This window comes from Apostichopus japonicus, chromosome 15 (genome assembly GCF_037975245.1).
Source record: "Apostichopus japonicus isolate 1M-3 chromosome 15, ASM3797524v1, whole genome shotgun sequence".
In the NCBI taxonomy this organism is placed as follows: Eukaryota; Metazoa; Echinodermata; class Holothuroidea; order Aspidochirotida; family Stichopodidae; genus Apostichopus; species Apostichopus japonicus.
Window position 1 is genome coordinate 7,613,807 of NC_092575.1, and position 12,219 is coordinate 7,626,025.

General features: G+C 37.0%; 2 protein-coding genes across 2 annotated transcripts in view; one reads left to right on the plus strand and one right to left on the minus strand.

Annotated features, from left to right (window-relative positions):
- On the plus strand, positions 1-7,441 carry LOC139981534 (thioredoxin domain-containing protein 17-like). The gene is made up of 4 exons (XM_071993993.1): positions 1-203; positions 973-1,054; positions 2,885-2,966; positions 3,268-7,441. Exons 1-4 carry the CDS (start codon positions 56-58, stop codon positions 3,334-3,336), a joined length of 381 nt encoding a protein of 126 aa, XP_071850094.1. The 5' UTR covers positions 1-55; the 3' UTR covers positions 3,337-7,441.
- Positions 6,558-12,219, minus strand: part of LOC139981533 (nucleolar complex protein 4 homolog) — an 11,190-nt gene continuing 5,528 nt past the window's right edge. Inside the window, exons 6-11 of the mRNA XM_071993992.1 lie at positions 11,969-12,131; positions 11,095-11,155; positions 10,726-10,836; positions 9,864-10,027; positions 9,365-9,561; positions 6,558-8,056 (exon numbers count right to left, since the gene is read on the minus strand). Coding sequence (XP_071850093.1) covers positions 7,937-8,056; positions 9,365-9,561; positions 9,864-10,027; positions 10,726-10,836; positions 11,095-11,155; positions 11,969-12,131 — 816 coding nt within the window. The 3' untranslated portion in view covers positions 6,558-7,936. The remainder of the gene's footprint in view (positions 8,057-9,364; positions 9,562-9,863; positions 10,028-10,725; positions 10,837-11,094; positions 11,156-11,968; positions 12,132-12,219) is intronic.

A 12,219-nucleotide genomic window follows, 5' to 3' on the forward strand; every position in this document is an offset into this window, starting at 1 on the left:
CGTATAATGGTATCCACGTCAAATCTAGTCGGGAAAAATAGGGTAGAGTAATAAAATGGCACCGAAGATTCAAACCACCGCAAACAGCGTTGAAAGCTTTCTTGCCTTAGCAAAAGAACACAAAGAGAAAAGAATTATAGCTCTATTCTGTGGCAGTTCAGATTCTGAAAGCGGGGAGAGCTGGTGCCCTGACTGTGTTAAAGGTATGTACGAACTTATCTCCCAGTCACACCCCTACATGTACGACAGTAGCCTATCGTATAGCATAATCGTATTCCTAATCAGTTTACCCATTACACGAAACTTGACTATGTGTCTTAGGCTACCCCCATTAGTACTAGTGATGTAGGCGTAACCTAACGTTAGTTACTGGGCCAGTATTGTCTGCAATGTAGTGGGAGACACATGCATCAAGTGACCTATACAGTATACTTCTTTACTGGCCTGTTGTTATGATAATACTAACTTAGACTACTAACTTACCATTATATGTCACTGAGTTTGGTAAATGCTAGCCAAAGCATGAGAGCTGCACCTTTCTTGACAAAGGAAAATCCAAACAATTGCAACTATTGTAGGGATGATTTTGATTGGGAGAAATTGGGGAACAGGGGAATGCTACAGGTACTATAAGTTGCTTCTGTACAGGATTTTGTACCAAATATAGGCTAGCCTTGAATGTATTGAAAATGACATTGTATATGAAACAATCACAATTAGCATGCATACGTGATATGTCTGTTGGTTAATTGATCGAGCAAAAGCATTGCATAAGTAAATTTTCTTAATGTACCATCATGCTATCAGATTACTTTCTAGTGAATTTCTAGTGAGTTTTTGTAGCCTTAATGTTAATTCATAAATTTTAATAAGTGAATAGGCAAGAATGTCAGTTGTATTCCTCTGTATATATTTATAGCCCAATACCAATAATTAAACTTTTATTTCATGCTTTCACTTTTTTATTTTCAGCCGAACCAATTGTAGAGAAAGCTCTTACCAAGGCAGCAGATGATATTGTATTTGTATTCTGTATTGTTGGGGATAGACAAAGGTAAACTTACTTCTGGCAGTATATGGTCTTTAATTTAAACATGCAATTCACTTTTTTCACTCTTAATTAAAAGTCCTGTTCTCTGTAGCTTCTATATCTTAACCAGCCCCTAAACAAATATCAGCCAGTCGGGACAATTTTCCAGTGCTGATATAACTCTTTAATGTCCTCCCATATCATGCTTCAGAGCACTTGTATGGACAGTACCAACAGTTCCTAACTCATTTTGCTGATAGAGAGAGGATATATTCATACTGTCAATATGAGCGCTTTGAAGTGGATTATGAAAGTATTGTCCCAACTAGGTACAAATATCTTTGTCACCATGCATAGTTTTTTTGTTTTTTTTTAAATTTTTTGTGTCAATTTGAACATGATAAGAAATTAACAACTTTTGCCAAAATTTCTAAAGTTATGGAATATTTGCTTCTTTGAGCTTTCAAATTTTAAATTTATTCCCACACATTGAGTTGGGCCTGTGTTAACTTTGATAATGAGAATGGTCAAGAATAATACTTGAGATTACCCGTAAAATGCTGAGTTGACATGAGTACAGGTAATATGACATATTAACGGTGATTTAGTAATTGTTATTTGGCGAAAGGTATCGTTGGGAATGCGTTTGGGCAGTGCAAGGTTTTCTGTAAATTTACATGTGTTCGTCTAAGGCAGGGTTGTCCAACCTATGGCCCGCGGGCCACAGTCCGGCCCGCCGCAGGGTTGCGTCCGGCCCGCCAGAGATGCTCTACGGTGCGAAATTTTAGGGAGCAGATTTATTGATAACAATTTGAATTTCATGTGGCCCTCCTCTGCAAAAGGTTGGACAACCCTGGTCTAAGGGATGCACTAGTTACTAATATTGAGTAAATTTTAAGAAAACATATGCACTCAAAAGAATAACGTTGATGACATGAATATGTTATATCATCAACTGATGACAAATCACTGTGCCAACAAAGGTGCTAATTCTGAGCATTCTGGACATTCTTTCAAGCATGTTAATATTAGCGATTTAAGATGTCTCAGTAGGGGGAAATACCTGAAGGGTACTATTGTAAAATGCTTGTTCAAGCCCGGGCACATATTGAATTCATTTATTTGTTTTATCGCCAATTGTGTACAATGGGAAAGGAAGTCTCCTATAAAGTCTTAAAAAGACTTAACAAGGTAGGAGACTCCCTGGGAGAAAAGAAAAGAAAAATGTACAAATATATATAATACAGAATATACCTAAGGATTAAATATACAGTAATAATATCCTAATGATGCTGAGATGGAAACGTGAAAAGATTATATAATACTAGTACGAGTTAATAAATTCCTTTTTCAAATGTCTGGTGAATGTGGGTTCTGAAGTTATATGAACATATGACCATAAGTTAGTCCATATGACCATAAGACATATATGACCATAAGTTTGTCTCTAGGTCCTTAAAAGGATAGCCCAGTGGAAGACAGCGAGATGCTTAAGATATTACTCTCTGTTCTGGAGCTGATCCAGGATATATCACACACTTGTCTTGAAATGGATATTTTGGTACCGGACTGAGTTTTATTTCATTCGAGGCACGAATAATATCCCTTAACCTGTATTTTGTGCATGAGTGTAGCCGTGATTGCCAAAAAATTCTTCATTAATTCAGGAAATGAATCATCCTGTAGTTGGTGTTTTCTGGCATCAAGTTTTAGCTCTATTTCTACAACACTTTTTATTTTCCAATCTGAAAAATTGTTTGAAGAAAATTGGCTTCTGCCCTTAACAGTGTAAAAGGAGTACTGTCAAGCAGCTATCGTTGTGTAAATTTTGTTTCCTTTTCCGACAATTTTCAGCTGGAAAGATCCAAATTGTGAATTTCGAACCCATAAAGATTTTCGATTGACAGCTGTGCCAACCCTACTAGAGTGGAATACGGTAAGAATTAATTGATTTACGTAGGAGATGGGGGTAAATGTAATCTTTCTCAACCTGGGGTCTGCAGACCTTTCCAGGGGCTATGAAAAACTTGAAATGGTGAGGGGAGGGGAGGGGTGCGATCTGTGAAGGCAAAGGGTTGGCAATAGTAATTCCATAATAAATAACATACTACTAATGCACACAGACCTATTTTATTGGAGAAAAAAGATCATTTCATTTATTAAATAGTACTCACAGCTGTATGTGATTGTGATGTTAATCTTTTGCTTCCATTTGTAACGTTGTCTTGTTTTGATAGCCGAAGAGACTCGTGGAAGGAGAATGTCAGAAAGAAGATCTGGTGAGCTTATTCTTTGAGGAAGATTAACCAAGACTGCTTTCGTCGTGGCCCTAAAGTACAGAAGTCATTTGGTGTTTTTATCACGTAATGCTTTTTAAACAAGAAACTTCTATAGATAACTGAATAAAGGGGAGCCTTTAAAGTGGGAGGGGCTTAGCTTGATTTCTGTATTAAGCAATTTGTGTAGCTATAAAAGATAAAGTGTATCTTGTTTGATGGTATTAGTGGAATAAACCTAAATACATATATATAGATATATATATGTACCTACTTCTTTCATGTTGATGTACTAAGTATATATTGTGCTTTTTATGGGACAAAGGTTGTCAGGCAATTACATGGCCAAGAATTTGCCAGAATAATAATGGTCGGCTGTTTCAGTTAATATGTGTTGAGATTTTGAACAGTGTGACTACTTTCCAGTACCATGGTTTGTGTTAATCATGCTGTCTGTGATAAAATAATACACAAAACTAGAAGTTTGCAAACTTTGTATTGCTTGTTAAAGTCTGCCTATCGCAATTTTCATGTCAGCCTACAAGCTTTTCAAAAGTGTGTGCTCATGTCACAAATGATCGAACTTAAGACTGTTAATATTGTGGAGAAATAGCCGATGAAGTTTCATGAAAGTAGCTCAGTGGCCTAGAGATGCCCAGTGACAGTTTCCCTTTTTGTGGTGGTTATTTGTGGTAATTTTGGAATATACAAACATTTCATCAAACTTAAAGAAACTGGATGGAAATTATGTAAGGATGGAATTAATCGTTACAGTTCATGTCTTCTAGTTCAGTTATTAATGTTCTTTGTCTTCTATGTCACGATCATGTCCTTTCAAGTATTCATAAACAAAAGCAGCAGACACAAAAGACAAAATGCAGTGATCACATGATTTAACATTAATGTCAAGAGATTTATCTAACACGAAAGAGGAAAGAACGTTCGACGGTGAGTTTGTAGTAAACACAACCGTCTACAACCGTTTACAACCGTGTAGAATGAAGTTTGTCTGTGTAGACTTAAAGATAAATGCAGACAAGGCCACTGCCTGGTTTCTGTCATGCAACATTTTAGAAACTAGAAACTGGTAATGATAACCACTAGTTTCATAGGAAAACGGTTCCATTCATGGGGTGTGGAAATCGGTTCAGAGACACTGCTATGACCTCTTGTCGAAGTTGTAAATTTCAGTTTGAAACTTTGAGGACTGGTATTCAGTAAGCGTTTAGTCTTCTTTAGTTACTGACGAGGTCTTTGCAGTGAATCAGTAACTATACCCCTGTCAAAGTCAACTGTAGTTCCAAGGGAATATCCTCCATACAGTTTCCTCCTTAGCAACACATTCCCTGATTCGACAGACGTTGCTGTTTCTGCAACCTTAACTCAAAGTCCGGTTTGTCCAAAGAAGCTGTCCAAGGGACAACAGCCAGCACTTTTAACAAAGAGCTGTGCCAGTTGGTATTGCTGTGTAGCTCTGAGTATGAAAATCCTGGAAACAATTAGGCCATGATCCAGAGAAACATTGGCTACAAAGGTCTGATTTGCTGGTCTCTTGGCTTGAATCTAGAATAAACCATGCAGATGAGAAGGTACTAGAACAAAGAAATGTGTGTGTTGTTGTAGATCTGTAAAATCATGTTTGTAATGGAAAAAGGGGTGGGGGGAGGGGGAGGGGAAACCTTGTTACATGGCAAAATGAATACAAGCTACCATGTTTTAATAAGTAAAGTAAAATCAGTGAAGGAAAACAGTGTTTGTTAATATTAAATATGCAGTTATTGTAGATAATGCTGAATCTGTAACTTCTCAACTATGGTTTAAAATTTGCAATGACTGAAATTCCATGTTTTCTTGCCAAGCACATTTATGACTATAATCTATATAACTATAGAATGTTTAAAGGCCAATATAATTCTATAGCATCTTCTCATCTTATTTGCATTCCAATATGGTCACTCTTATCAAAAAGAATCCCTTGTCTTTCAATTTCAGTTAGTTACATCACAGAGAGACTCTTCATCAAGTACTTAATCTCTTCCACAGGGTTTAGTGGGAAAGGAGTCTCAAAAATACGAAAAGACAATTTACAGTTTCAAAATGGCATCACACTGTTTTTCAAACCCATCCAGTACATTCTTTTGGAGTCAATTCTCAGTGTCTCTGCTAAAACCTTTCTCTAAAGACTGCTTAGGATTCCAGATCAGCTTAGGATTCCAGACTAGGATTCCAGCTTAGGATAGCCTAGGATTCCTAGGAAAGCTTAGGATTCCAGATCAAATCCTTGCTTATACCTTGCATAATGTCCTGAAATTTTGTGTCGGTTGCATACATACCAGACAACCAAACTGTAAGCCTTGTTTCTCATGCAAATTGCTTTAGAAATTGGTATGTAAAGAAAGTTTGACAAAATAGAGAATGACCTTGAATATAGTGAAAATTATTCTAGTACCAAAAATAATACTTGAAATCTATGAATATTTTGTACCCCATATTTTTGGGCCTAATCTATCTCTTCCAGTATTTCTTGGTTGACTGTTACCATATATTGCAATGATATAAATCTCTTTCCTAATATTGGCTCTTTCGCAAAGAAAGCAATAACAGCCAAGGGTTTTATTTACATACTGTCAGCATATGCAGCTCAAGTGCGTTTTATATTAATAGAATCCAGTTACATACAGTATTTAAAGAAAACCCGGGCAGTGATTCCTTTGAATCTTAAAGGTATGCTGTATTGGCCCCAAGTATGCTAGATTTTCAAATATGGTCACCTTTGGTCAAAATAATGTTAAACTGGTTTTATTACAAACTTCAAGGAAATATTCCTCCCTGGGACATTCAGCCATCTTGTGTGTTCCTTTAAAGTGTCTGAGGACAATTTGGAGAGTAAATACTTCCAGGAAAGTACTTTTTGAAAACGTCTAGCAATTATAGCGTGCTATAATTTGGGGCCTATACGGACTACTTATTTGACAAGTTATTTGCTTGGGGGGGGGGGGGGAGGGGACTTTAACACAGACCCCAGAAATTTGACTGATAAGCAGATATTGTCGACTGGAAAAATCTGATATTTATAAGTAAACAAGAGAGGCTGCAACCTTGGAAAGTAAGGCTGAGTGTGTTTCGCAATCTTCATTTTGACATAAACCAGTGAAGTCTACAACACGGTGGTTGCATTACTAGACAACAGCTGTAGTCGATCACCACAGAGATGATGATTGTAAAATTCTCTAACATGTTGTTTGTTTCTGTTGAGGGTAGAGGTTCGTTCCCTTTCTTCCAATTTTTTTTTGTTGATTTTTTATTTCATGGTATTTTTTTTTCTTCTTCTACTATGTGTGCACATGTGATGTGCATAACTATATATAGCTATATGTTTATTCATTAATCTGTTCTTCCTTCTACAACTCCTGCTGGCTTTGTTATTTTTAGGTTTTAAATGGGAACAAAAAATGGTTAATAATTAAATGAATCAAATTGGTGTAGAGAATGATATTCCTACTGACATGCAACAAATGTAATTACTGTATCTCAAACAAGTCTCATCATAATGATAAATTTTCATTAATTCAGCTGATATTTGAAATAGAAACACAAAGAGAACAAATATTAAGTGGAAAGACAAACATCTGACCAGAATAAGAGAGAATGAAAAAGCATTGTTGGTTTCTGCTATATTTTATTGTTGTAATTTAAATGTAAATTTAAATCAAGAAATTGAATAACTTACAATATCTCAATTCAAGAAAAACCCTTTCAGCTATACAGGAGTAAAACCCTATGACAGGGGTCATCTCACTTATACCCAAGAGGTCATCCCTAATTTTGTAAAACAAAGAGACACAGTCAAGTTGCATATGGCGTTAACGAACAGAGTTGTTAACTGACAAAAGGCGATTCATGAGAGTTTGGTTTGAATAGCTAAGATTTCAATAAGTGTGTTGAATTGCTAGAGTGTGAACAAAGAGCTCTATGTCTTTGCTTCAGCTGTGGTTTGGTCTAATAACTTAACTCACAGCCTTCACAGGACAATATGGAAATATCTCACTCACTATGTGATGTCATTATTATATGTTGCCATTTTAGGGTTTATTTTGCTCATATTTGGAAATACAATGTAATTGTACCAAAAATACTTTATTTCTCTCTCCATTTTTCAATGTTGTTGTATCCTATTGTTCATATATTAAACAATCTATTGCATTGTTTTAAGGATCAAGATACAAAAGAAACCCAAAGAATACAACATTTGCAGACATAAACTCACAGATCACCCTCTAAGATTCTTTTCCTTGAATTAACAAGGACCTGTGACATCCCAATGAGTGTTACGGCAGATGGTTGAGTAGTGTATTACTGTGGCAACCCACATGACCCTATAGTTCCATGTACTGAACTGCATGCATACATGGTGTTAAGACATTTGACAGATCACAACAGGAAGCTAGGTCTATATCAGTCATCAGTTGTACTTCCAGCACCTATGGTGGCTCCACTTATGAGATAAAAGTCCTCAAATTTGGCTCATAAGACCACTTCAGCCCAGTTTGTTGACTAGAGCAGCGACTTCTCTGGTACTTCATGAATCACGTAAATGTTAAGGCACTTGGCTCTTAAAGCGACGAATCCCTCATCCCCAGCTCCAGAACTCAGAACTGAATTTCTCCTCATGTCCACCAAAAAGCCTCTTAGCTGGTTGGAATTCTAAAGGCACAGAACTTACTTTCTTTTGAGCCTCTTTGGTGATTAACTATAACAGATGAAAGAAGTCAACATTTTAGAAAGATATACAGGCCGACAAATATTGCTTTAATAGTCTAAACTCAAGATGAAAAACAGACAAAAGTGAAGCTGGTACTTATTATTCTGAAATGGGCAAGTGTTGACACATGAAAAAAGGTGTGAAAGAGTAGTTAAATTTGGTTTAACATAAAGAAAAAACAAAAACCAATGAATTTGTTGGAAACAATCAGAGTTTCAATGGATAGCAAACTAACATTAAGGTTACTTCCAGTATTGGCTCCAAATATGCTAGAAAATCAGATAAATGGTCACTGATTATAAGTAGTGATGTTGAACAATCATTTCACCAGAGGCATCTGTACACCTTTACTGGATGAGATACTTAATCGTATATAATTGACCACATCTGAGCGTCTGAGAATCATTTCGAGTGTCAGAAGCTCTAGTAAGAAAAACTTCTGGCAACATGAACTGTAGCAACTTTAATCATGATAAAATTTACAAGCTAATAATGAAATCCCTTCTTCTTTACCAGTGTATCCACAGATATAGGAATCAACAACAAACTAGCTACTCAAATGGTGTGCATATATTATTCAATAACTCAATAATATTGTCAAATTATAAAAAAAAAAATCATGAAAAAATGCAAGACAATCGAGGTGTCCCACTACAAGACCACAATGGCAAAAGCTGCTTTCGTTACAGCATTCTTAGGTTGCGCCTCAGGCATCCGATGTTGTGTGAATACTACGTGGCTTGTTCAGAGTAACACACCCTTACAACCCGACGCATTACACGTCTCTAATGGCGATCGACAGCCATGACCTAAATCAACAGAGGTCGCTGTCATATCGGTACCATCTAGTTCCGCAACATTTGGCAAGCTGCCGTCTCTGAAACCACTGAGAATCGTTTCCTTCATTCTTATTGAAGACACAATCTTTAGAAACATGTTTCCACACCTAGCACATAGATTGAATATAAACAATATTTTTGGAGATCATGTATACAGTATAGATTATGTGCAGTAGGATGGATACTGACAAACGCCCTCTGTGGAAACATTGAGGTGCCCAGGCATGAGCTTTTTTCCGCGAATTCGCGGAATATCCGTGATTTCTTTTCTACCACGGTGACAAAAACTATTATCCTAACACACTGTAGCATACGCAAACTGGAGCCTACAAGTTCCGTGATTTTTTTTTACCGCAGGCTCATCCCTGGGTGCCCCATTGTCGATGTATGTTGGCACCAAACTATCGCAAATCCGATGCAAATATGCAGAACTGTAAAACCTGATTTCGTTACTCACATCTGCTACATCCAGATCAAGCAGGTCACTCAGGTCCTCCTCTAACTTTGGTAAAGGTTGGTGTATCTGCTTGGCCCGGGTGGCCACCCCGTGGTGATAATGAGACTGTAGGGTCTCCAGCTCCCAAAGACAGCTCTCCAAAGCATTACTCTTAGCAGGATCTTTCTCTTCATGGTTGTAAGGGTCTGATGTGAAATCTATGAACAATGGTAAACAAATCCCTAAATAGTTATATCAAATTCACTAGCCTGGGAGACCAATCTATTATCATGATTTTTTAAATTCCCAAACTTTGTGTTAGCGACAGTTATATTTTCGAATGCCTCCTTTAAGGGAAATGATACCAAAGAGGTGACATTTCAATGTAAACTTGGCCAAAGGGGGATCATAACATGCTTAAAGAGAGATCATCACAATATAATAAATGTGAATAAACTCGGTTCCGAGAAGGATCGCATATCGTTGCGGGCTGAAATGTGAATAAATCCTTTTGACTTACCTAACGCTCCCTCCGTTCGATGAACTAAGATGCTACAATTCGGATGCCTCACAAAGAGATTGATGATGAACGGAATGACATACTCCAGGGCGTTAGGAGGAGCAACGAGGGACAGCCTTGATAACCTCTTGGCAAACGCAGCGACTAAGTACGACGGTAAATGTCTGAGAAAGCAGAGAGAAGAGGTCGTAGCTTAAACAGCAGTTCGCTGGACGATATGCTAACGACTTATTTAGCCCACTGAGTATTAATCAAAATAAGATTACAATCGATCAAATTACTGTAGGACACCTTCCCAGCATTTATTGGCAATAACTGAACATTAATTTGTAATTAATTATTCACTCCATTTGATTTTAATAATTATAACCATCCAGATTCATCTTTGTATCAGTATTCAGCAAAATATGAAAAGCATCTTTGAAAAAGTTAAACCGTTTTTCACATTATTTTCGAAATTTATGCTAATGATCAACTAGGTTAATTTTTTTTACCCAAATCAATATAAATTCTGTTTTAAATCTAACTGATGAATATGCAACTGGTGATTTTTCATAACTTTGCAAATGTTTGCTGTCTAGAAATTGTTGACATCTTAATCTAGTATATAAACTGTACTGTAGGTCCTGTGGAAAAATGTTGAAACTAATGTACAAGAAGAGTCTTTTGTCAGTGAATCTGTCCTACTTTCCCCCAAAAAACATACCCTAACCCCTCCCTCAAGTAATAATAATAAACCCTCTTGTGTCCACTCGGTATTGTAATGTATAACCTCAAGTTAAGGGCAATGAGCAACACCAACACAATACTTTCATTGAATAAATGATTTCAGTAACTCGTTCTATCGGACGAAGATACTCACGTGGATGTTAGAAACAGATCTGCGAGATGGAAGAATCTAGCTTTGTACTTGACATGGAAGATGGACGGCTCAAATAAGTTGTACAATTTAGTATAAAATTCGGGATATTCCCTGAAACAGAATAAAATGACAATAAATAAGATAGTAAATAAGAGAAATATCAGGAAGGCTGGAGATATTACGTTAGTTACACAACCAGCTGTTGAGACGATACTCTGTGAAACTGGATTAAGATTGACCAGCAAACGTGTGGATGATCATATTATTTACATATCTCTGCTTTTATTAATTAAATGAATTTAAATTCCTTTGTAAATGATATTATAAAGAATTGATATGTATGAGGCAAGATGGAGAAATGATACTTACAAATTGTATTTTGTGATCAGAAAGAACAGTCCATTCAGTGCTAAGAGACTGACGGCACCACCTGAAAGAAACAAAATAGGTAATGTGACACTGACCAATGAAATAGTAAGAAATACGTTGACATTATACAGGAAATATACGAAAAAATGAATATTTATACCCCCCCCCAAAATCTGAATCCAACATCCTCCCATACGACGACCCTGTTCGAAACTTCACTATCCTTTCGAGGCTTTCGTTCCTACCAACTGTTCATCATCTTGAGATCACCCAATTGAGAGATACACTTCTACTTGTTTGTATGCCAAGGAGACTTGTGTTGTTAAGGGACAGCAAAATTATTTCATCTGCAACTTTGTGTATATGAACATTGTGCACAGCACTGATATGCTACAAGCATTCCATCGATTGTGTGTGTGTTTGAAAGAAAACAGAAACATTTGGTCATATTGAAAATTGCAGTGAACATTGATTATAACACTTAGCTAGAGTACTTGGTTTGTGTGGTGAAACCTGAAAAGGTGGCAACTATGTGATTGTGACATGAACTGTTATTAGAATCTACATACGAGCCATACATACAGTACCATAAGAGTTAAGTGCTACCACGGGGAACGTCACATGACCCTCCATGGTCGGCCTGATTTTTCCCGTCTCCTTCGGCTTCATATGTCTATGAGGAGCACATGCAGACATGCAGCCTGTTTCACTTACCACCGATAACTGATTATATCTCCAGATATATCAAACCAGAAATAAAACTAACTAATCACAACTACATTTCCCATTTGTCACCATCCTCCCCACCCCACTGCCCTCGCTCTCCCCCTCAATCCCCTCCACTCCTTTTGCTTTTTCCGTATTTTGAACTCACCGACATTGTAAGACGACGTCAGGAAGTCCGTGAGGAGTACAGGACTTGACATGTGAGGCATGACCTTCTCGTGTAGGAGCACTAAAACTCTCTTGTAGACTTTAGAAGGTAGTTTCAGCTTCAAGAAGGTTAACCAAGCATTGCCAAAGACTCTACGATGCTCCTGGAAGAGATAGGAGACAAGGTTTGTGAAGAATGTCATAACTTTAGCGCTAACATGTGTGTCTTCTCCTGAATCAAAGTGTTTAACT

Coding starts and splice junctions, on each gene's coding strand:
- LOC139981534 (XM_071993993.1), top strand. CDS start 56: ATGGCACCGAAGATTCAAACCACCGCAAACAGCGTTGAAAGCTTTCTT. Junction 1,055..2,884: donor ATTGTTGGGGATAGACAAAG/GTAAACTTACTT, acceptor GACAATTTTCAG/CTGGAAAGATCCAAATTGTG. Junction 2,967..3,267: donor CCCTACTAGAGTGGAATACG/GTAAGAATTAAT, acceptor TTGTTTTGATAG/CCGAAGAGACTCGTGGAAGG.